The sequence below is a fragment of the Mangifera indica genome, chromosome 1 (assembly GCF_011075055.1).
Source record: "Mangifera indica cultivar Alphonso chromosome 1, CATAS_Mindica_2.1, whole genome shotgun sequence".
Taxonomy (NCBI): domain Eukaryota; kingdom Viridiplantae; phylum Streptophyta; class Magnoliopsida; order Sapindales; family Anacardiaceae; genus Mangifera; species Mangifera indica.
The window spans coordinates 24,176,387-24,202,249 of record NC_058137.1 but is presented as its reverse complement, the minus strand read 5'-3'; the positions used below and the strand labels follow the sequence as shown (position 1 = coordinate 24,202,249).

Genomic DNA, 25,863 nt, shown 5'->3' with positions numbered 1-25,863 from the left:
AAATAAGGGAACCTACCAAGAGTATAATCTACATGGCCTTCAGCAAATACTTAAACAGCCATGCAGCATACAGAATACAAATTATAGAAGCAGAAAAATATTTCATTTTGAAGTAATAAATTTGACATAATAGTTCAAATGGAAACTTCATAATCTTTCCGGAAATACTACAATTGACATATGGATGGCATTATGGCCATCAACTGCTGAGAAGAATGGCACAAAGCGGACTTCAAATACAGAGACAAGATACCATATCCATCCCATCTCCTTGGAAAATAATATAACAGGAAAGTGGGAAGGTCTTCTGCACTGAATCCTCTACAAGCTAACCCACTACATCTCCGTATCAGGAATTCCACAACAAACCATCAAAATGACAACCCAATGTGAAAAAACCAAGGACTGACCAAAAAGGGGAATAAATCCCAGCAGAGTTTCAACATAATACACAGGGTCTGCTTATTTTTGCCAAAGCAGTAACGTAGAACAAATAAAAATGAAAACTTCTATCTGAAAGTACTAGCAATTAACTGATCTTACAGTACGTGCCCAGGGAGCTCCAACTTCGTTTTCTGATTTTCATTGTTCACCATATGTCCGGGCATTAGAGAGAACTCATACCCAACTATTGTCGATCAAATCATCTGTCATATATCCCTTTCTTTTCCACAAGTTGTTCGGTTGTCTGGCACAAACATTCAAGTTCACCACAACTGCTCGCTTCGTAACTGCTACATAAAACTACTTTAAGGTTTCAAGGATCGCTGTGAAAACTCATACAACAGCTGTTTCTGATGTTCGGTAGTGTGAGGACCACTTGTCTCCAAGAGGTCAAATGGCACTTCCCTCTTGATAGCTCTAACAACTTCCTCTGCATCAATTAATCTATCTGGTGAGACTTGTAGACGAAGTGACTGCATGACAATTTCAAACTTACTGACAGAATACTTCCACAGGAGGTCAAAGAAGTCATTAAATGAGATCTGCCACTCTGACCGAGTGTTCATGTCATAGTTGCCAACAGAGAGGGGGCCTTTTAAAAGTTTAGCTGCCCTCTCAAGAACTGACATCAGTATGCGGGAAGCCCCATCTCCAGCAGGGCTTCCAAGAGATCGGAGTGGAGGCTGGTCTGATGAACAAACTACTGCTCGAAGGCAGGCACTAAGTGCAGGAAGATCCATCCCATGAACACATGCTATAACAATCCTCACAAGGTTATTTGTAGTATCTGCTGCAGCTAAGTCTGTTGGCAGGACTCCAAAGAAAAACCTTAAGTGGCGAAAAATGGCCATGCAGACTATTCTCATGAGTTCACCACCTGGATACAGAAGCTGAAGGTACCTTGCTAGGAGTTTTCGGCCCTTGGGAAGAGAGACTATTCTTAAGAACACAAGTTCATCCTTTGGGGCAATCCCAACCGTGTGGCCATTACTGCAGAATTGATCAAGCAACTGAAGGGACGCAGCCAACCCTTCCAGCAAGGCCTGCCTTCTCCGTCTTAACTGGGCTCCTCCATCTGGGGCCTGATTGAACTGTAAGAAACGATCTATATCATCTACATCAAGCAGTAGGCATATACCATCTTCAATTGTCACCCGAGCTGCAAGCATAGGTTCCTCTTCCAGGGGCTTCTCAGACACTTTCTGCTCAGTGATTCCACCACCAGATGAATCAGGAGAATCAACTTCAAGCAGAGGGCGAGGCCTACGAATTGAAGAGAAAGGAACTCTCCCAAGAGCATCAACCTGAAGAAAAGCATGTGGCTCATTATTTGCACGTGCTCGAGGAGGAAGATCCCTCAAATGAGTTGGGCAGAAATGATGTCTCAGCTTTGCCCCAGCAGTTTTTTTGGCCAGACAAGCCTGGTGGTAATAATCATCTACATATGGGTCATTACTGTGCGTTGCAGCAAGCTGCATTCTAAGAATACCCTCAATTTCATCCACTGTCATATGCTTAGATCTAAATTGTGGCCATCCAATGGTATCAGGGCCCTGATAAGGATAGCGTAGATTTGGTCTACCTTTCTGAGCTGATTTTGGTCTTTGATCTCTAAGGTCAGCCATGCCAAGCATGGCTTCAAACTTGTTCATTAAGGATGGGGATGAAGAAAGATGAGAATTAAATAATTCATTCTGCATCCCTGGTAAATGGCCAAATGATGGCCTAACAGGTTGCTGCAGTCTATGCTGTGGTGGCTGTAATTGTGACATCAATTGGGGAGGCATCAACCCATTCTGAAGAGGTCCCTGCTGTGGCAACATATTGTTCACAAGGTTTGACGGATCTTGAGGATACATGCCAGTCTGATTTACCCACTGGTTAGGAGGTCGGCTATTAACGGATAGCCCAGGAGGAAACTGAGGCAAGTTCCCACCATATGGTGATCCATGAGGTAAGCCAGGCAATTGAAGTTGAGAGTTAGAGAAGGGAGAGAGGTTTGGTGAAGATGATAGTTGGGGTCCCCCCGCAACAAATGGAACATTCATATGGTTTGGTGAAGCCTGCTGAGATCTACCACCTGGAGGAGGATATGAAGTATAAGAAGACTTTGGCACAAGAATTGGTTCACTAGAGAAATGTTGTTGGTGGTGCTGTTGCATCTGCTGTTGCTGCTCCGGGTATGAAGATGTTCTGTAAAGAGGCTGCTGTTGCTGCTCCGGGTATGTAGCTGTTCTGTACAAAGATCTAGATTCTGCTATGTAAGGAGAAGAAGAATATGGCTGTGATGACCACCGTTTCCCATCCAACATGCCTTCAGTGTCTAGCATCTGCTGCTGGTCATACCAGTCACCCTGCACCCATTCAGCAGCAGCTGAACCTGAAATAAAGCATTGGACTTAGAAAAATAGAACTGTGTTCAGCTGAGAAAATATTTTCGCTAATTATTACATAATTTACATAATTAAATGTAAAGAAATTACTTCACAATCAAGCAAACTAATCAGATATTACCTAGAGTCACAATTCAGTAACATACTGTTAGTTTCTAAGAGTGTCATAAATGACAGAGTTGTAAAGCAAAAGTGCAGCAGCACATACAAACACAAAATTGAAAAAAAAAAAAAATCCTACACACAGCATTGACCCAATCCACAAGTAACACCAGGAGCAATAACTCTGATCCTAGGGCAAGACATGACAAGGTGCAGCAAACATATACAAAATAGATGAGCAGCCTTGCATGCGCTGATAAACCTTTTATCATTACTGATGAAGTTTGGTTGACGAAAAAAATCCATAAATAAGACATAAGACCTAAAAATAAAATAAATTCTATGTCATCAATTAAATTTTACTTATGACAATAGCAAAATATGGAGACAGAAAAAAAGAAAATTAGAAGGTAAATATCACATTAGGCCATCATAATTGTATGGAATAGAATACTTTAAAATTATTGGTATGAAAACAATTATTGAATTTGACACAAGTGAATTTCTTGACATAGAGTGTCTAGGTTTCACAAAATCTGATTTAATGTCAAACAAACTCTCAGACATGTAAATTTTTCAGATTGAATATCAACAAACTAATTTTCTTAAGGACCACCAAGTGCAGAGGGTACAATGCTTAGGAAGCCAACAAGACTCTGTTTTGGAGACCAAGAAGACTGAATGTCTTGGCAACCCAATAACTGAAACAAAGCAAACAAAGGTTTGTTTTTTTATATTCCTTGATATGAGAGAAATCTATTCATTTGAAACTGCTGCAACCCAAATTTGCATTACTCTCACCAGATTATAAAATTTCTCAAGACTTGCAGCAATTTCTAGTATTACAGCAAACTTGCTCATACACTAAAATACTGTTAACAAAACTTATAAATTAAGCAAAGAAATTCAAGTCTGTAACTACAATGACTTTGAAGAAGACTCAAACTCGTTTAAAAATATATGAATAGGACATGCAATAGTTTTACTCACTTTCTCTGGATCCCTGATCACCAATTACGCCAGGAATTCTTGGTCCACTAACAACTGTGTTGAGCTGCATCAAAACAAGCAACTTTGAATAATTCAAGACACCTCTATCATAATTTTTCATATAAGGAAACTTTGACCATTTATAGATGGCCCTGATGTATAACTAACTGATGTAAGAAAATGGGAATAGCCCACAATTGGGAAAACAACAAAAAATAAATGTTGATGAATTGAGAAAGTTTACTCTTTAAATACATGTCATCAGATCCCAATTTCCTTTTACAGAAAACTACAACATGTTCTCTATAAATCCTTACACATTTAGTAGGGACAATGTCATCCAATTCTGATCATTAAAATTGGAGCTACCAATAAGATTTACCATATACATTAAAAAAAAATAAGACCATCCTGCCAACCAAAGAAATGAGTCTTGCAATTTGTAATTTTCTTCCCCAAATAATACATACATTAGTAACATAGATTGACAAACTAGCTATTTCTAATGGTGATTGTTGACAGAGTTAAGAAACAAATGCCAATTCAAATCAAGAAAAAAAGTCTGCTATCACTTATTAATTCTCACCATTAATAGGTCCACAGGGTGCCAACTGGATTTTTGACAATATATGAATAAGTGCTTGGTGCAGAGTAAGAAACTCAAAATAGAAGAGCGATTTTTAGAAAATGCCTATATTACTATGTTCACACAATAAATATCGAATTCAATAACACTAGTTATCCTCTAATCACCCAAGAAGGTCACTGGTGCATGGTGAACTAACCTTCGAAAATGTGCTAGCAAGATCTTCAATATCAGACAGAGAACTTAAAACCTCACCCTGCAATCAATAAAATGGGCAATTAGTCACTGCAGCACAAACTTTAGAATTTTAATTCTCATGATTAAATTTGTAACATTTTCAACTATGCATCTTAAGCATTCCAAAAGCTATTAAACTAAAAAAGAAACAGACAGTTCTATTTTCTTGACAGAAATATCCTTATTAATTTCAGAAGCCTTGCCAACAGCAGCTCTTCCATTATATACAAGGACCAAATGAAAAACAAACTAACTCAATTCTGCAAATTTTCTAAGGTAACTTCATTCTAAATTGTATAGCCGACCTCAAATGATTAAAGAATCATAAACATTAACCATTTTACCTAACAGAAAAAATACCTAAAATTTCTTCAGATAAGGGGAACTAAGTTGTTAACATAATACTATCAACAAAATAAACACCATAACCGAAATCATCATAATTTAAGACTGATTTTCAATGATTTCATCCAGATTTTTTATGAGCTACTCCCCATGTTCGTTATGCAACTTAACCCCAAATACAAACCTATTTGATGATTTATTCATCAAGGATCCCAGATGTCGCTGCTTCTTAACATTATGCAAGACATTTAAGAGGTCAAAAGTGATTTGATTAAAAGAAAAGAATTTAACCTCTTCTTTATCATAAAGAAATTCTTCTTCATCAAAGCGAGGTGCACTTATACTATCATCTTCATCCTCTAATCCACCCAATTCAACTTCTTCAACCACATCTTTACCAAAAAATGCATATTGCGATGCATCAAATACCGCATCTGCTTAATAAAAAACACAGCAGATTCATTAAATTATCATCCAACCAAAGAAAATACAACGCTTTAAACTTCAATTTTTCAAAAAAAAAAAAAAAAACCAATTTAACTTCAAGAACCAAACCTGTAGAGTTATCTCCGAGGGATTTCACAATACTACTCCCACTATCGAACCCTTCCATATCTAATCTAACTATATCTACACTTACTGACCAACGAAAACGAAACAAAAACCAGTAAAAAATGGTAACAAAACCCTAACCAACACAATAGCGAAACCGAATCTAGAACAAAAATATAAAAAAAATAAAGAAATTTTATATTAACCAGAAAAAAAAAATTAACTGAATCTTGATCTAGACCAACTAAATAGGAAAAACCCAAAAACCCTTGACAGTGAAAAATCTGAAATCTAGGGTTTTTAGACGTGAGAGGAGGAAGATCTGTTCAGCTGATTGTTTACAGTGGGGCATGGCAAGAGAGAGGGGGGGCACTGGGTTTGATGTTTAATTCTGGAATCTTAAAAAAAAAAAAAATTGTTATTATGGCTGAAAATAATATAAGAGAGTCGTTTACGCAGAGAGGAGACAAAGAGAAAGAAACCCTTGAGAGAAGATAACGATGGTGATTTATTTTATTTTATTAAAATTATTATTAATATATTTTATTTATTTATTATCATGTGGGAAAGAGAGAATGGACGGTGAAATTTTGAAAATATAGATTAGGGCTATCAATTAAATAATTTAAAAAAAATGAGAATTGATCAACTTTTCAGGGGTTATATAGACATAACCGAAATTTAAAATTAAATACCTTCTATGTATCAAATTTGTTAATATCATAGTTATACATCATTACAATTTACCCCTACTTCACTTTTTTTTTGGGAAAAATGTTTATAATTACCTTTTATGAATCAAATTAGTTCTAAACCCAAAATAGTATTTCATTGATGCTTCTATGCGTCAAGAGAAAATTTTCACTTTATTCTAGAGTTTTAAATTCTAGCATTTACACTCCAAAAAAAGGGAAAATGACTATTTCCCGCCCATCTTTTAGCCCATTCTCAAACTTATACCCACAGGAGATAAAAAAACTTTTTTCCTACCCATGACCAAACTGCCTTTCATTTTTCCAGTTAGGAAAAGGGGCAAAATTGTCATTTTACTTTTAAAACATTAAAACTTTAAAATTTCACCATTTACCCCCTCCAGGTTTTAAAAACTAACAACTAACCATCCTCAAAATTTGAAAAGTTTAATTTCACCCCTAGGGTTTGCTTCCTTCTCCAACCACCACCGACAACCGACGCATTCAATCGATCTCTCATCTCCGACTACAAAGGACGACGAAGGATGACCCTTCATCACCCAGATTTGGACAACGAAGCATCGTCCAGGTCTGGAAGAACAGATAAAGGACGACTCTTCGTCATCGCGTCTGGACAATGCAACGAGCGACGAAGGATGACGAAGCGTCGTCCTTCGTCGTCTGGGTGGAATGACGAAGAGATCTTCATCTCTTCGTCGCACTATGCGACGAGGAGATGAAGATCTCTTCATCGCACCACCGTCGTCGCACCAAGAGAAGGAGGAGGCTGATGATGACGTCAGAATATGAAGTTGAAGAATGGGGGTGAAACTGCTAGTTTTGAAAGTTATGGGGGGCGATTGAGTTATAGAAAATATGAAAACCCTAGGTTTGAGGGTGAAAATGTTAGTTTTCAAAGTTTAAAAACTTTAGGTAAAGATGAAATGTTAGTTTCTAAAACTTAAGAGGGGTGAAAAGTAATAAATTTTATAACTTTTTAATATAAACAGTAAAATAATGATTTTACCCCTGTTTCTAACTGAAAAAATGGACTACAGTTTGATCATGGGTGGAAAAAAGGGTTTTTGATCTCCTGTGGATATAGATTTAAGAGTGGGCTAAAAGATGGGACCCCCCCCCCAAAAAAAAAAAAAGGGTCAAAATCACTTCAAATTGTTTATTTATTCCCTTAACATGGAATTATGCAAATTAAGTAACTCATGCCAAGTGATGAAATGCATGGTTATTTTGACTATTTCCCAATTTGACTGAAAACTTATTCACTCTCGTCATCTTATTCAAATGGGTTTCAACTATTTTCAGTCATAACCACATTCACAAACTCATCATCAAAACAATTATTATATTCAAACCCTGATTTAAAATTACTAATTATGATATAAACCATTCAAATCTTGAAATATTTTAGTTGTACAACAATTTAATCTTCGAATTTTTAGAATTTACAAATAAAACAATAAATGCTAACTTTTTTTTTATATATCAACTTAATATCAAAGAATAACGATAAAAAATAATAAAAATCTTAAAACAGTGGTGAAAGTACTAAAATTGATAATAAAGAAGAAATAAAGTGAAAAGACAAACCGATGAAATGAGTTTGGTATGAGTATTGATGATAATGAAGTACATTTGTCAATTAGTGGTTGGAATTTTGTCAAAAAAGTTAGAATATCAAATTGAAATTGTGAAATAGGAAAAATGGGTCAAAACCATTTTATACATGAGGGCATTTTAGTAAAACTTTAATCTAATGGTTATAATGTATAAAATTGGGAATTGTTGTTATTTTTTTATTGACCCCTCAAATTTGGGTAAAGCACTGCCATTTGTTTTTGTTAAAAGTTTGATATTCAAGTTTAGTGGTAAAATGATGATTTTGCTCTTATTTCTAATTGAAAAATTTAATAAAAGTTAGTCCATAGGCGGATGTTTGGATTTTTCAAACCTTATGGATGTGTATTGTGTTTGCATTAAAATTTGGGTGGGAAATAATTCTTTGGCCTTTTTAAAATTATATTAGGATGCACCCAAAATATGTTGATTTCTCAAAGTTCTCCTTGTTAACTTTGAAAATCTCATTTACCTACTCGTGGTCAGTTAAAATTAATGAAACCCTAACCCCTGAAAAATTTATCTTATTTCCCCCCTAAAAGTTTAAAAACTAACTTTTCTCTCCTAAACTAAGTTTGAAAAAAATCACATTTCCCCCCTAGGGTTTAGTTTCAATATCCCGTCACTCTTTCCAACGGTATCGCCGATCGTCTCTCTCGACCGACGATTCCCCTTCAACCGACGACTTGCCTCAACACCATCCCAACCCTTCTGATGCTTGAGAGACATTGTTTGGGAAGAGGAATCATCTTCCCAGATGAAGACAAGTCATCATTCTGTTTTCTCTTCTCAGACAATGTCTCTTGGGTGTAGGAGGGGTTGGAATAGAGTTGAGATAGGTTATCGAAAGAAAAGGAACCGTCGAGAGAGAGAGACGGTCGGTGATGACACCAAAAAAAGTGATTGGATATTAAAACTAAATCATAAGGAGAAAATATGATTTTTTCAAACTTGGTTTAGAAGAAAAAAGTTAGTTTTTTAAATTTAAGGGAGAAAAATAAAATCATCTTTAAGTTTATTTTTAATATTAAATATAAAATAATAATTTTATTCTTAAAATTAACATATTTAAACCGCTAAGAGTGAATCAGCATATTTTGGATGGGAAATAGTCCTTTGGGCATTAAATTATTATGATGATGACGTGGCAGAAAGGATTGGCGGATAGAGTGTGCTTGAAATGAGAAGACCTAAAACCCCAGGGTTTATCAATTATCATTTGTACGGCAAAACCAGTGGCAACTACACCTTCAATTCAAAGAAGCAGAAGCAGAAGCAGAAGCACAAGAAAGAAGAAGAATAAAAAGAAAATGGTTGGAGTAGCAGCTCGCAATTATTTAGTTCCAGCTTTATCAATGCTTCCGAATCCAATGAAATCATCTCTTTTCAATCAAAACGCAAACTTGTTTGGCGTTTTTGGACTTTCTAGAAATACAACCAGGAGGTTTTCGTCTTCTTCTTCCAGGATTAGTATGAGCTTGAGAGCTGGAATCGTTGGCCTTCCTAATGTCGGGAAATCTACTCTCTTTAATGCCGTTGTAAGTATTTGTCTGGTTGGTTTCTGAGAAAGTGAAGGAAAGTAATTATAATGTAGCAAAATTTTAAGGGCATGATTGGTGTAATTTAAATAAATTCGGATAGAGGAAATTTAGAGAAATGTTTTGGTTGATATAATTTTAAAATCATTCACTATACAGTCATGAAAACTAGCGTAAAATTGGAAAATGATTTTTTTGGATTTTAAAAATTTTAAATACAACTCAGATTTATGTAGCGCGTTGTGATTCTAGGATTCTAAATTCATGTATAAATTGATTTAAGTATTGACTCCAAGGATTCTAAATGATTTGATGGATACGTTTTATTAGTTTTATAGTTTGGCTTTGGCCCATGGAAGATCGAACACTGTTGATTTGCTTTAAAGGTGCATTTGATAAAATGAGAGGGGATTCAATGCATCATATATGTTTGGATAGTGATTGGGCTATGGAGTAACTTTTTCTGCGTAATGGAATTGATTTCAGTTTTGTGCTGGTGGATTTGTTTGTAATTTTGGTTTGGCATAGACATTGGATGGTGTGTGTAAGATGAATAGTGAGGATTTTATGGAAAAGTGCAGGAGAAACCATGGGTTGTTCATGGTGAAAGATATAGCAGAATTTGAGCAAACTAATAGTTCAAAATAGCTTGCAGAAAATGATATATATATTGTTTCATTAAACTTTAGTTTCAACTGTTTTAGGCAATATATTTGAAGCTTTCTTTTCTGAAATTAGAAGAGTTATGGAGAACCAGCTTTTGTCATTTTTTGACGTGTTGTGTTTTTTCTTCTGTTTTATACAAATGGACTGATGTTTAGCTTTCTTTTGTAACTTTCTTGGCTGTTAAATTTTGTCTTGGTGTTTATTGTATTATGGGTTCTTGTTTGTAAACATTGACATGTAATCAGCCCAATGGATTGTTACCATGTAAACTTTTGATGACTCCCTCCTATAATCATCCCACATTTAGGATATTGTTGCTTTATACACTCACATGACTTCATTTCTTACTTACTGAATGATTAACATATTATGGTTGTGGATTGAATTTCCTACTCCTCATCCATTATCCAGTGATGATGTTTGATAATCCATTTTTGTAGGTTGAGAATGGAAAGGCTCAAGCTGCTAATTTTCCTTTTTGCACAATAGAGCCTAATGTAGGCATTGTTGCAGTTCCAGATCGAAGACTCCATGTACTTTCTAATCTCAGCAAATCTCAACGGGCTGTCCCAGCGTCCATAGAATTTGTTGACATTGCTGGGCTTGTGAAGGGTGCAAGTCAAGGCGAGGTGATGGGGTGTTAATCCTTTTACTAGATTTAGTTAATCTTTGGTTCTGATGATTGTCATGTTTCTTGGGTTTAGCTTTCAAGTACCAACTTATTTTACTTTGTTCCAGGGGCTGGGTAATAAATTCTTATCTCATATTCGCGAGGTGGACTCCATTCTTCAGGTTTTCCTGTCCTTGTTCACCTTGATCTCTTATAATTTTTTTATGTTATATATCAGATACTTACAGGAACCATTTCTCAACCAAGTCAAAGCTATTCAAATGCAAACCTCAACATTTTGACATCTCTTTTCAAAAGCTTGATAGCAACAATTTGCAAGTAGACAAATTTATTATAATGAAGTTATTTACTGTATTATGGGGAAAAATAAGACCCACATTTGAACAAATCTCCAAGTTGTGAAGCCTAATCAACTTTGAGAAGGAAAAGGTGACATTATCTTGGGACAAAGATTATGAAAAATGGTGCAGTATAATAGTTCTCCAAATTTGCAGATTATAGTTAATTGAAACCCCCTGCTGCACTAAGTGTGCTTATAGATTATCAAGTCTTTTCCATGTAGGTTTCTAGATTCACCTGTAAGTTATGAAGAATTTGGTTTTCCTCCAAAAAGTTGCATTTTTTATTCAATGAATAATCACTTTTTCTTCTGTATTTCCATTTCATTCCCTTAGCCATTTTCAGGTAATTTGGATGATAACCAAGTACATTATATTATCTTTCCAGAGATAATCTTGTTCTGTAAATTCTGCTTGTGTTTGTTAGTCAGAAAGTAGCTCTTCCAGTTTTCCTTCACCTTGAACGCGTATGTTATTATATGACCATTATTATAATTCTTTTAGGTTGTTCGTTGTTTTGAAGACAACGACATTGTTCATGTGAATGGCAAAATAGATCCCAAGTCTGACATTGATGTTATAAATTTGGAGCTTGCTTTCTCAGATTTGGACCAGGTATGCTTGTAAACTTGATTAAATCAAGTATATAAAGGAGACGAATCATAGAGAGATAGAGAGAAATAGTCAGTTGCACAAGAGTTATATCACTATATTAGAATATGTACAGGAAGGGGGTATATTACTAGTGACACCTAGTGCCTTAAGAATGTTGTCCGTATATATTACATTCATAAATAACATTAGCACTATAATTCTTTTGATTTATCGAGGGTTTTTCCTTCTAAGACTATGCTAAGGTACTTTAAAGGTGTCTGTCATTCAAGTCTTTTTGTCTTTGAATATGTTTACTTAAAAGATCTTCATTGACAACCTTTATAGCATATTGTTTGATTGTATACCTGTTTGAGATAAGCTGATAGAACTAAATTGTATCTCTTACAAGAAATGCAGATTGAGAAGAGAATGGAGAAGCTCAAAAGAGGGAAGGGAAAAGATTCACAGTCTAAACTAAAGGTTAACTGCTGTTATTACTTCCTAATTTCTATACTCTTCAAAGTAGTATGCTGTCTGTTTTCTGAATGTGTTGCTACATTTTTCTCTCTAGGAGGAAGCAGAAAAGGCTGCCTTGGAAAGGATTCAACAGGCACTGATGGATGGAAAACCAGCACGATCTGTCTCTTTAACTGATTTTGAAAGGGATTCTATAAAGCACCTTTGCTTGCTTACAATGAAACCTGTTATATATGTTGCCAATGTGGCAGAGACTGATCTAGCTGAGCCTGCAAGTAATCCCCATGTCAAAGAAGTAATTAATCTTGCATCTGAGTTGCAATCTGGGCTAGTGACAGTTTCTGCACAGGTTTATTGTTATCTTATCGTTTCTCTCTCTCTCTCCTTGCGGTGTGCATGTGTGTGTGCTAGCAAGCACTTTGGTACATGAATGTGTGTCATCTCGTGCTAAATGAAGTTTGTCTTGTCCTAAAATATTTATCACTGATACTTATGTTATTGTTGGGTACTCTATACTTGGCAAATATACTTAAAGATTTTCATTGCAGGTTGAGGCAGAACTGACTGAACTTCCATCTGAGGAAAGAGTGGAATATATGAAATCTCTGGGTGTCAGTGAGAGTGGCCTTGGGAACCTTATCAGGGCTACATATAGCCTTTTGGGGCTACGTACATACTTTACTTCTGGTGAAAAGGTGAAGAACATGATGTTTATAATATATTTCTGAATGTTTTATTAAAATTAATCTATGAACAGGACTGGTTTGCATTTTCTGCAGGAAACAAAAGCATGGACCATACTTGCAGGTTAGCTTAATCCTACAGGTTCTAAGGTTTTGATGACATTTTGGGTGAAAGATGCAGTGCATTTGATCCTTTCCTATGCACTTTAGTTGCTCTGATATAAACTGAATAACTGGTTGGCTGAAAATTTGTTTGGTGTAGAATGGAGGGCAAAACTTCTTAGAACTAGAATATTACTTTTTAAATTATTTTCAATGGGCATATGGTGCAATGCCAGAAAGATGGACTGTACTAGTTATACCGATGAATCCATTAATTTACTATGTTAATCCAGGAATGACTGCACCTCAGGCAGCTGGAGTTATTCACTCTGATTTTGAAAAAGGTTTCATTCGAGCGGAAACGGTAAACATTTTAGATACAAGTTTTGGCATATTGTTCTGATTTTTAGTTACCCCTTTCATAAATAAGTTCTTATTTGTATTTTTGAGTGAGGAATGATTGTGATATTGCCTCTTCATGGTGACAGGAAAATGGATACATATCTAATAGACTTACAAATTCTATGGTGGATTGGATTTTCCTTTTTACAGATTTAAAAATTATGATATTAATTAGAAGTACAAAGGGAAATTACATGTTGAAAGTACACAACTTTTGGTGAGAAAATTGAAATGAGATTTAGAGGTTTAAAACTTGTCAGAGTATGTTGACTCTTAGTATAGGCTAATTATATGTGATTGTAATAAACAATTGCTTCTAAGATTATGCCCTTGATTTTGGGATTCCTTGGCTAATTATATGTGGTAGTATAAGAGAGCCCTTTTGGCATCATCCTACTAGCCAGGCATAACAAGGATTGGTTACATTGGTAGGTTTTTTTGTTTATTGAACTTTATTACAAGTTATAAACTGCTGTTATGAGAATAACATGATATTTTTGTTCTATCAGGTGGCTTACAATGATTTTGTTGCAGCTGGTTCCCTTGCAGCTGCTAGGGAAAAAGGACTTGTGAGTTGGCTTCTTTACTGTCATCATTTATTTCCTATATGGATTACTCCATTACAAACTTTACCTGTTGCACGGTCATAGAAATCCTACTATATTGATGGAGGAATGATTCCTCCACAAAGGTTCTATATCTGAAATTTGAATCACTTCATAACAAAGGCTGCTGAATTATAGGATAATTTTTTGTTAGCCACATCAAAAAACGAAGAAGCTAAATTTGATTTTAAAGGGGCAATAAATATTATTGGCTTGGGCCTAGATATTGATTATGTGAGGATTTCATTATACTTGACCTAAAAACTATAACAGAACTGACCAGTGTTAATATGTTATATGTGGTGGATTCAAACTCAAGACATTTAGCTTTAATACCATGTTAACATTAAATATATAAGTCCATCTGATGTTAACATTATCATTACAGGTCTATATTATTTTAAGGACAGCTTATGTTTAGGCATGAGAGAGAGATACTAATGCTGGAATTTGCATGGCTCCATGGGCTTGATAGAGATAGAACCTAAGAGAAAAGTTAGAGCTACATTGTTTGGCCAACAAGAAGTGAATGCACACAATTCAGAATGGTATAAAAATTAAACGTCATGGCTAATATATACAAGTTTTCTAGAAAAAGAAATAATCAAAACACATTTGCTAGAAAGAAAAATTGTGAAAGATTCATCCCAAATGTTTTGGAAGTCATAGTCTTAAAGCTAACATAAATTCAATCTATTTGTCTTTGCTTACGTATTTAGATATAAATTTTGTGGTCACGTAGAGCTTATTTTCTCCTCCATGAAGATTAATGTATGTAAGTCACTTTGGTTAATGCAGTTGAGATCTGAGGGTAAAGATTATGTTGTACAAGAAGGAGATGTGATGCTATTTCGTTTTAATGTTTAATATCAGTCCCATTCAAACTGAATGCATCTTCTTGTTCTTCACCAATCAAGCTGATGAACAAATGAGGATATGGCTTGTTTGGTATATTGGTCGTTGAGAATTCCACGACAGGAGATCACATCCAATGGGATGAAAGAGGTGAAGTATCCCATGCATTTTTATTTTTGACAAAATTATATAGTTTGCTTGTTGAATGAACTACTCAATTAATTTACAAAATTATGGGTTGTATAATTAGACAATTAAACACTCTCTTTAGAATAAAATAAAACTGAAAAAATATGTTAGGAATTTTAGAGGTTGGAAGCTAGGTTCTTTTATTTTTACTTATTGGTATATCATTAGCATTTATTTGCGCCCTTTATAATCTTAAGTTCAAACTAAGATATGGCAAAAATGGTGACCAAAAAATGTACAAATTGAAGATCAAAAGTCATATATGTTTGATTATGGTTTATCAAGAGAGTTAGGTCATATTCAACTAACCTCTGTTTAAACCTCAATTGATTATGTGTTATTTGCGTCCAAGCAAGTGGCTATCCTTGCTGTTTTAACTTGAAAGCTAAGCTGCATGCATTATTTCTCAAATAAGACATGGCACAAATATTTTTATTTAAGTGATGTTATTTTTAATGATTAAATTCATCAATTCAAAATTATATTATGTTTATATTCCTGAATTACCCATGTTAACACGGTCCCAAATAATATGAACATTGAGAAAATCACACCTTAAAAACTAACTATTAAAATTAAAAAGTTCAGAATTGTATAAGTCTCATAGTAGAACATATTTTTTAATGTAAGATTTAACTCTTATATCTTACATTTGAAATCTTAATATATCACTATGTTTTATAGCTCCAGTATTTACATAAATTATAAAACGTATAGTATGTTAGGATTTCAAATATAAGGTATTAGACTTTAATCTCATTTTAGAAATATGGACTTTGATACTAATGTTGCAGACGTTTGCCGAAAAGAGAAATCGATTCTATTATTGGAGAAAGAGAGAGAAAAGATATAATATTTGACATTAAAATTCCTCTGCTCATTCCCTCGAAGTTTTTTTTATATGCAAAATGCATTGTATAACAGCCGACTCAACATTCGATAATATTTGACTTAAACAATAATGTATCCTTGTGAAAATTTTGTAACACCCAGTAAACCTAAAACGATACTATTCATTCATTGTTTTTACAATTAATAATCATTGCTATTAAAACACCATATCTCATAGATGGTATATCATCTTCGATTGATAATGAAGTTCTCGTCGTATGGTTCATAACAGAACCCTTGTATCGATTGGCAGAAATCAATATGAAAACTAGAATTTGGGTTTGATTTGTTATAATCTTTCTTTCTACTTTTATGTTGAATTGTTTTTCTTTTCCGTCTGGATTTTTAGGAAGATTGGTGCTTTCTGAAGATTAATACCAGAAAATGTTAAGCAATATTTATTTAATCCTATTACCATTAAAGATGCATTTAGTTCGATAATATTTTATTACTAAACTTATCTAAAACATAAATTATCAAAGATATTATTGAATATAAATAATTACTCTATTTAATAAAATTTAATAAATATAAATAATTATTATATTTCATCAAAATTAATAAAATAATACTAATATATTTTTTTAATATTTAATTATTTAAAAATATTTTTTATATTAACTATTATATTAATTAACAGTAAAAATATTTTTATCTTTAAAAATAAATAAATAAAACTATAATTATAATAAAATTAAAATTATCTTAATAATCTTTTAATACTTACAAAAAAAAATAATAATCAGATTTTCTCTTATATTAATTATTATATTATTAATAATAATAATACATTATTAAAATCTTTTATTATTTCACAATTAAATAAAATAATATTAATAATAAAATCTAAATTAATAATTTTTTTTCTTTTTTAAGATGGAAGCAAACGTCCCTTTCTAGCAAAGATATTTTTTCCTTTATATATATTTTTTTTGGGCTGAGTTTCTATCTTTTAGATTTGGCTTGCGGGTAAAAAGGGGTGTTTTCGTCCTCACAGCACGTTGTGGTGATTTATAATTAATAAACAAAAGCTATTTTTTATTTCTTTACACCCCTAAATATTTTCATCTTTCCTTATAATTCCCTTCCTTTTATCTATTCATGCAAATAGCAAACAGAAATTCATACAAAAGTAAAATGACAAATAAACCATAAAACACAAAAAAGCTGCAACTTCTGCTGCCCTTTTTTGCAAAATGGGGTAGCCTAATAGTCTTTAAAAGGCACAATGAAAATTTTAAAGCACAACACATTAGGTTAACTGAGTAAATTTAGTTGGTAACTTGGCATCCAAACTTCTTTAGTAAGAGCTCCATTGTTTGAGCTGAAATTTGAACTTCAAGAAGTTCTCAGGAGTGAAGCATAACATACCATCATAGGTTAGCCTGCTGTCAACAAAAAACGTTCCAATTGCAAAATGGGAATCTTCCCTGATTTACACTGTGAATCTGATTACTTAGATTCTTCCTTACTGGTTGATCCGTCTGAACGCCGTCTCTTGACTTCATTGTCACCCAATTGCAATGAAAAACAAATATCTTCATCACTTCCATTCCTCAAGGAAGCAAGATTCTCTGAAACTACCTTATCTGACGGACTACTTTGATGTAAAGGTGACCAGCCGGTGAAGCTTGGAATAAACTGATGCTCAACATGGGGACCGGCCTTGATGCCATCTTCCAACTGAAAGTCAGTTTCCATTAGTGTTGGATTCGTTTCTGGGCTTTGGTGTTCGACTTCCAAAGGAATATGCTGAATCTGAAGGCCCAACGGCTCAAATTTGTCTTCAGCTTTGTCCTTCAGAGCCATTCCATCAGGTGGTGAGGAATCCCCTACAGTAGAGCCATTTGCTGTTGCTGATGCAGCTCTTTGTTCCTGCACTGCCACTAACAACAACAAAAATATGCATTATAAACACTGTTTACTCTTTTTAGCCAGTTCATCAAGCTATTCATGTCCATTCATGCATGCACCTCTTAGATTAATCCTCAAGTTTAGTCTTGTGTAAGGCATTGCAGAATGCAATTACCTTTAAGCCCTTCATCAGAAGTGATGATATCAAGTTCAAGGAGATTGAGAAGGCGCCCAAGATCAACACCACTAGTCCAATTTTCTGGAGGTTGGCCAACTTTTAACTTAAGTCGACCACGGTTAGCAGTGCCACCCCAGATGATCCCTATAGGCCGTGGTTTTTCACCACACTCGCCCTTCATTAGAACAAGGCTTCCACTATCTCCCTCAAGATCAAAAGTCTGCTGGTTTTCACCCACAACAAGGAAATCAGTCAAGAAGCATATGCCTTTCTCATCATTGTACTCGAGGGCGTATGCCAACACAGTTCCAGTTGTTAGGCCAGAACTTCTTCCAACTTTAATTACTTGCTTGCCTATAAGGCCTCTTATAGGACACTGCAAGTCTATAATTTTGACATCACCAATCTCTCCCACACCTTTCACAGATGTAGTGACAGTAGACATGTCAAAATCATCAGCAAAGGGGATGAATGCTCCATCTGCTCTCACAAATGTCTCTACAGTTGCACCCAATCATAGCAAGTAAGTCTTGGGATCAGGATGAAGAAAGCTATCAGATTTTTTTTTTTAACAATCATGAAAAGGTCAAATATATAAAGTAAAAGTAAAACAAGATCAGAAGATGAGTAAGAGAACTGGGGAAAAATAACAGAAGTTTTATGAAATTGATAATATGCAATGCTTAAACATATTTAAGCAACATAATTGAGTTAAAAAAAAATCATCTAGACAGTGATACCTGCGAACAGAAGGAAAGCTATCCTGAGAAACATTATATACATGATAGCATCGCAATAGATTTTCCATATGGAGAATGCAAAGTTTTATTTAATTTTCTAAGGGCTTACATTATTCATTCCATTAGATAGGCAAAACAGGCCAACAAATGACTTGGGATGGGTGATTTAGTGATAAGTTGCTGCTTGGGATTGGAATGAGCTATGCCAAAGAGTAAATCATAAAGGTTAATTTCAATTAGTGAATATTTTTAATGAACTTGTAATGATGCTCTTTAACACTGACTTCAGAAAATTTTGAGTCTCCGAGAAAGTAATTTTGTTCCCTTATCCAAATTTTGTAGAACTTTTGGATTGAGAGGTTAAATTAAGTGATTATGTTTTGGCTAGTGATTTTAAAAAGTGAAACTATTCAGATTTTTTTTTTTTATTTTGTTTGTTTAAAAAACATATTTAGATAACTGTGTTATCAAATCCTGCTCAATTGCATCATTCTTTATTATACTGTCTTTGAACTTAAGGTTTTGACCTAACATTTAGTTTTTAGACTTGCTTACAGTGGACAATATTTGAATTGAACATTTACTAAAATAATGGATTAACACGTAAATTATTGAATGTTTAACTGAATGATCTAGACCTTTTATGAAAATTCAAAACTATAATTGTTTTGGATTGGCTCTTAATCTAACTAGCTTTATACTCTAGTGTTAAGGAAAAAAAAAGGTGCCTTAGTTACTTAAAAGCTTTGTCAGTTTTGGGCCTTGTAACAGAAAAAAAAGTGAAATTTTGGACTTTCCACTCAAAGGTTTAACCAGGTCACAGGAACGTGGTTGTATTTATCTAAACTAGGATTTTCAGCAACTGAATTCTATTATGTTTTGAAACACAATTTTCATAGGACATTGTTTTTTCATATACGTTGTTACAGTATAGATAGCATGAGGTCCTAGTTTGGCATTCATGTACCAAAGACTTCTATTATAGAAGTTTTGAAATTATAGTTACAATTTCTTTTATATTTAAGAATAAAGGCTAGAAGTTAGTATGCCTTTTCTATGTTAATGTATGCCTTTTTCAAAATATCATCTTTCACTTATGGGTTGAAATTTTTAGTTTATTATGACTTGATGCTTGTCAAAGTAGACCTACAAGTATGTAGCTGGTTGTCATCTATGTCATCATCTGAGGGATGTGGCTGTTAGGGGAACGACAGAAAGATTTGACACAAAATTTTTTTCATCTAAAGAAGAATGGCCTTAAGCATACAAGCAAAAGGTCAGGTTGGAATTTCTATAAGACTGGTATTACAAACTATTAGGGCCCAGGTTTACGTAAGGAAGAAGGATAGGAAGAAAGCAGAAGGGACAAATAGAGATTACTCAAGAGGGAGGGTGAGCAGCATTTTTCCAATAGAAGGTGGGGTCCACCATTACACTCAAGTCTGACGTGGCAGCTCAGGAGAGAGGCAGCAAGGAACAGCGGGAGAAGGCTGTTATAATGGGAGAGAAGGGGCCAAGAAAAGGGAGGGAAATTCAGTTAGAAAAATAAGGAGGGACCAGCCTTGGGAAAGCTGGTAGGGTCTCTGGGGCGTTCCAGCGTCACTGAGAATTAGGGTTCATAGATGAGTGTGGTGTTGCTTATCAATGTAGTAAAGCAATTGAGGTGTCTGTAATAATTGATTTGAAATTGTTGAACAATATTCAATAAGAATTTCAGTTTCAATTGTGTCTCGTAATTCATTGTTACAATTTCAACTGTCGATAATAACAAGCAGTAATTGATTCTAATTCTAAATACTTCTGAGTAGAAGGGCGCGTTGTGAGTAGGAACTGAAACCTCATCACAAACTCTGTTAAATTTCTCTAGATAATATGGACACAGAAATATATGTGCAAAATACCTACTTATAACCCTCCAATTCTACTAAAACCAATTCATTGGGCATTTTCGTAATCTTACTTAGCATAGTTGCAAAACAAGTGAAAAATGGAAGTTTGACTCATTGCAATATACTTAGGGCAGAATCTACAGAGAACTTGAAGTTTCTAATCAAAGCTAATTGTATATTACTTTAAACAGCCTTACCTGGATTCATTCCCGCAAAAATGCCATACCAAAGGTCGTCTGTGATGAATGAAGTTGCTCTCTCCACTGCACCAAGATATACCCCTGGGCCAAGTGTTGGAGGCAAAGGATGAAACATCTTCTGATTTGGGTAATCTAAGTCAACTGCAACATGACGATTTGTTAGAAAACCAACTTGTCTAGTGCCCGTTTGGCTTTTGACAATGGCACCTAGAGTTCCATATGTTTCCTGGTTTGCTACCTGAAAAAAGCAACATGTAGTGTATTACTAACAATCATCATATAAAAGAAAAGATAATAGATGGACATGGACAGAAAGGACATGCATGAATACTGGTACATTAGCAAAAATTAACGACAGATTAAAAAGAAGCATTATTTCTTTTTCACTTAGATTCCATGCTGCTACTGGTGGATAATCAAAATGATATACTAGACAAGAAAAAAAATAATATAAATACCCGAGAGCCAGACTCATTTACAGAGAGAAAAAAACTCTCCTGTTCTCATCTATTACTGGTATATCAGAAAGGGGAAGGTTGCAGAGGGGCTTTGAAATACCTGAGAGCCTGAACCAATACAGGGATCACCGCCACGCAAATCATCCACAAGTTCAGTGTACAACTGTTCTGTGGGAGTTGGCTCGGGTGCACCAAAATATGAAAATTCTACCACATCCACATCACACCATACACCTCCGGGTCCCTGATTAGAAATTAAGATATCAACTATTAATAAAGCTGAGTAAGGAAAAATGGAAATGGAGGAGCCCCAATCTCCTTGTGCACAGCTGGAAAACACATGAAAGACCAAAAAAGTAGGACAGAAAGTAAAACTGAGCATCATTTCCTAACCTCTAAGGCAGTGGGTAGACACTGAATGGGGCTGAGCCATTGCTTGTGAACTTTCCTGGAGACAAAAACAAGAATAGCAGGTATGTCAGTCAACACACCGCGTTTAATACGAAACCCTATTGCAGTGCCTAGACTGTAACATCGCAAGATTTTGCTATGAAAGGCCCGTATAGTCATCAGCTCCAGCAACGTATTTGCTTGCTGTCCTTTTGGTAATCTATTTAGATTTTCAGGCAACACCCCTTTTTGTAGATTGGCAAAATAATTTCCCCTCTCTTCAGTGGCATCAGTTCGGCTAGGCCATGAGAAGTAAGCAGCACTGTTCTCAGAATGCTGTCCAGCTGAAGCAAACGGTTGAAGTGTTGGTGAGCCTAATGAACGCAGATTAGGATGACTACAACAATTTCCTTCAAAATCCAAAGCTGATTCTTCAACATCCAGCAACATATTTGCTTGCTGTCCTTTTGGTAATCTATTTAGATTTTCAGGCAACACCCCTTTTTGTAGATTGGCAAAATAATTTTCCCTCTCTTCAGTGGCATCAGTTCTGCTAGGCCATGAGAAGTAAGCAGCACTGCTCTCAGAATGCTGTCCAGCTGAAGCAAACGGTTGAAGCGTTGGTGAGCCTAATGAACGCAGATTAGGATGACTACAACAATTTCCTTCAAAATCCAAAGCTGATTCTTCTGAGGGTGTAGAACCAGAATATCGAGCCCTTGTATTAACTCTGGTCTGCTCCATTTAGCAAGCTACATAAGACCCAAAAAAACACATCAAGAATGATGAACATTATTCAATAATAAGTTTTAGCCAAAAAAAATTAAGAAAGAAACATGTATGAAAGATAAATATGCAAAAAATTGCATAAAGGCTGAAAAGTAAAAAAGAGGAGGCAAGAAAAAACAACTGATGAAGAAGCGAACAGAAATGTCTTTCTCAACTGAAAAAATATAAATACTCTTTGATAATTATATCGAAGTTTGAAAAGAACCAGAATGAAGTAGTCTACTTCGCACACTAGCTAAGGTAAAAATCCTTGGATGAAAACAAGTTGAAAACATGGAAATGGAAGATGTTCAAATTAATGTCCTCAACTATGACACATGATTTTATAATAACAACATTGCACCATTTGCAAAATGCAGTACTCTTCTGCTCTTAAATTAATTGTTTTTATCCACCCCTGGTCCAACAAATTTCTCATTCATTAACAAGTCAACTCACTCCCAGTGCCAGCATACATCTCCATGCTTGAATCAATATACCAGTAATGAATATAACAACAACAATTACAATAATAATAATACAGTGTGATTTGCCCCTGCAAAATCCTACATGAAATCCATTAAGGCCCCAATACAAATAAAAAAAGGCTCTAAATCATTAAGAGAATTTAAAGCAAAAAACATTTAAAACATCTACCTATTGAAAATTGACAAACCAACAGATGGTACAAAAGATACCTTATTAATAAGGTTTATCCACCAAAAATGTATCGAGAGGAATGCTCGAAAAGTCAGAGTTGCATCTCTATTAACAAAATCCAAAACTGAAGAAATTAAAGCAAAGTCATCCAACAAGGACAAAAAGTTCCGCCATATTTGTTCTCTATCTTTTAACAAAACAAAAAGTTCTACAACTTTGGATCCAATTACACAACCCCAAACACTTGAAAACTTGCTTACTTGCTCTTTGCAGTGAATAAATTAAGAAAATGGGACTTTTGAACACAGGCCCCTTAGTCAACCTGACTCTGATACAATGTTAAACAGTATTCCGAAAACTTTAGTTTTAAAATAAATTGTTTAAAAAGGAAAAAAAGAAAAAAAAAATTGCCGAAATAGTACATAAATTTTGGTATGCCTCTCATCAGTTAGGCTTTCAACATAATATTCTTGATCAAATATATTCCATCATCAAGTCAAAGTTGACTAGCCTGTAATAACTTAGGCTTAAAGCCCCTAGTAAAGTACCCAAACAACACTATTTAAACTATAACAAACTTCAAGACGAAAACTTGGGATATATTTTACACAACACCAACGGGGGCCAAAAGAAAATTAGCATTTCTCTTATTCCACCATGTGATTTTACTAGTGTACCGTGTTATGTGTATGAAACAAATTTCATCTCTTGAACTGAAAAGCTTCTTCCTTTCATACTCAACAGTAAAACTATCGCTCCTATCTATCCAAAAGTTTCACAACAAAGAAAATCGTCAAGATCCCGCAAAAAATATACAAAATTAACTACAACTACAAACAACAAGCAACAAAAAGAAGCAACCCGGGAAGGAAAAAACAAGTAAATCTAAGCATGAAAAGGGCGCAAAAGAGGAATGAAAAGAAGAAGAAGACTCACTGATGAGATGTTGAAAAGGTGGTGAAAAAGATGAAGAGGAGACGTGGGCTCAATTTAGAGGTGAAACACGTCGTTTAGGAACTTAATTTGAGGAAGATGAAGCTGGGAAATTGCAGAGATTGGGTGAGTTACATTATTTTCTGAGACAAAAAAAAAAGAAGAACTATTTGGGTTTTGATTTTGGCGGACGCAACCACGAAAGCTAAAACTTCGAAATCGATAGTTCAATCAACAAAAGCAGCGACGATGTGGTAAAGTTAGTCAGTGTCAGGTATTTTTTGTTTATTAAATAAATTATTAAATATATTTCCCTATCAACAAACTGTTGTGAGAATTAAAAATAGTAATTTAATAAATATATTTAAATTTATAACAATTAATACTTAATTCACTAATGAGTGGCCAGGCTCATACGAAAAGTGTGGCCTGCGTTGGCATGAACGACAATTCTGCAAGTCCTGTTAGGGTTCGCGGATTGCACATGTTCCCACCGACGTTTAAAAATTAAAAATTGGTTAAAGGACTTACTCTGACCCAAAATATGTGGTATTTTCTAAGTTTTTATTTTTTAATTTTAAAAATTTTATTTAATAAATTTTTAATTCTTTAAAATTTTATTTTTTTTTAATTTAAAAAACTAATATTTTCTCTCTTAAATCAAATTTTAAAAAATTCAGATTTTCTTCTTATAATTTGTTTCAATATCCAGCCACAATATCGTATGATATCAAAGAGGTTAGAGTTTTGTTAAGGCAAATTGTCGAAGAAAGGTGAACTGTCGGGAGGAAAAGACGGCCAACGATGACACTAAATAGAGTGATCGGATATTAAAACTAAACCTTAGGAAAAAATTTGATTTTTTTAAATTTGGCTTATAGGAGAAAATTATTAGTTTTTTAAATTTAAGAAAAAAATTAGATAAAATTTTATTTTATTTTTAATATTATATATAAAATAATAATTTTATCTTTAAAATTGATAGATTTAATAGTTTATAAATAGTGAATAGAATTTTCAAAATTAAATAATAAAAACTATGTTTCAACCAACTTTGGGTGAAAATAAAGTCTTTTGGATGCTTTGTTGGCCAACAAAACACTATGACCAGTGTGCTGAAGGTCCATGGATATGCAGCCAAAGGCCTAGGTTGTGCCCCAAACTTTATCCTACTGGGCCTTTACACCATATGATCCGCGAGCACTAGAAGCCGCATCGAATTTAGTTCGATATAACCTACAAATGTGTCTACTCATGATAATCAAATTTTTATTATTTTTTAAACTTTGGGTAATTTTTATTATTAAAGAATCCATTAGGGGTTTTATAGGAAACTAATTAAATTAACTTTATTTTTGGAATCTCTAAATAAGATTTTAGCTAACATTCTAAAAATCATAGGAACATAACCATTAGAATAGAGTTGCACATATACCCATTAGAATAATGTTAGATTTTTTTGCCTAATATAAAAAGGATAATTAATCGAAATTAAACCTGATTAAGATAAAGGATTTACGCTAATAGGTCATTTATTGTCAATGATTTTTTTGAATAAAATGGTGTGAAAAAATTAGTGTAGAGTGTCACACTTGTAGAATTTTTTTTTTTATATTTATTTCAATTTTAATAATTTATTTTATATCTGATTGAGTTACGAGTTTATTGATTTTTTTGTTGATAAAAATTGTTTATTTTTATTTAAATTGTACATCCATGATGAGAAAGTGATTTGGGAATGGCAAAAATTTGTTATTTTAATAGACAATAGAAGATTTGGTATAAATATCGATATATGTGATTTACTCAATGGAAGTGATCATATAGGATAGGTTTCGAATTAAAT

General features: G+C 34.1%; 3 protein-coding genes across 8 annotated transcripts; 1 reads left to right on the top strand and 2 right to left on the bottom strand.

Moving 5' to 3' along the window:
* Nucleotides 1-84: 84 nt before the first annotated feature.
* Nucleotides 85-6,143, bottom strand: LOC123220526 (protein PAT1 homolog). Its single transcript, XM_044642776.1, has 5 exons — nt 5,653-6,143; nt 5,389-5,531; nt 4,715-4,771; nt 3,930-3,993; nt 85-2,824 (listed from the first exon to the last, which is right to left on the bottom strand). The coding sequence occupies exons 1-5, from the start codon at nt 5,708-5,710 to the stop codon at nt 750-752; spliced, it is 2,397 nt and encodes a 798-aa protein (XP_044498711.1). The 5' UTR covers nt 5,711-6,143; the 3' UTR covers nt 85-749.
* Nucleotides 6,144-9,126: 2,983 nt separating this feature from the next.
* Nucleotides 9,127-15,177, top strand: LOC123211406 (ribosome-binding ATPase YchF). 2 transcript variants are annotated; one of them, XM_044630124.1, is made up of 11 exons: nt 9,127-9,514; nt 10,621-10,809; nt 10,919-10,972; nt 11,654-11,764; nt 12,161-12,223; nt 12,315-12,569; nt 12,769-12,915; nt 13,000-13,027; nt 13,299-13,369; nt 13,917-13,976; nt 14,401-14,628. In XM_044630124.1, the coding sequence occupies exons 1-11, from the start codon at nt 9,287-9,289 to the stop codon at nt 14,431-14,433; spliced, it is 1,239 nt and encodes a 412-aa protein (XP_044486059.1). In that variant the 5' UTR covers nt 9,127-9,286; the 3' UTR covers nt 14,434-14,628. The 2 variants fall into 2 exon arrangements, with proteins under 2 accessions (XP_044486059.1, XP_044486049.1); XM_044630114.1 differs by lacking the exon at nt 14,401-14,628 and adding an exon at nt 14,811-15,177 and having other exon boundaries at nt 9,130-9,514.
* A 1,922-nt stretch (nt 15,178-17,099) lies between these two features.
* Nucleotides 17,100-24,282, bottom strand: LOC123224892 (protein NARROW LEAF 1). 5 transcript variants are annotated; one of them, XM_044648665.1, is made up of 7 exons: nt 24,021-24,282; nt 23,762-23,846; nt 21,660-22,408; nt 21,367-21,510; nt 20,806-21,046; nt 17,977-18,477; nt 17,100-17,833 (listed from the first exon to the last, which is right to left on the bottom strand). In XM_044648665.1, exons 3-7 carry the CDS (start codon nt 22,398-22,400, stop codon nt 17,400-17,402), a joined length of 2,061 nt encoding a protein of 686 aa, XP_044504600.1. In that variant the 5' UTR covers nt 22,401-22,408; nt 23,762-23,846; nt 24,021-24,282; the 3' UTR covers nt 17,100-17,399. The 5 variants fall into 5 exon arrangements, with proteins under 5 accessions (XP_044504600.1, XP_044504609.1, XP_044504591.1 ...); XM_044648674.1 differs by lacking the exon at nt 23,762-23,846 and adding an exon at nt 23,123-23,208; XM_044648656.1 differs by lacking the exon at nt 23,762-23,846 and adding an exon at nt 23,123-23,189.
* Between the last annotated feature and the right edge of the window lie 1,581 nt (nt 24,283-25,863).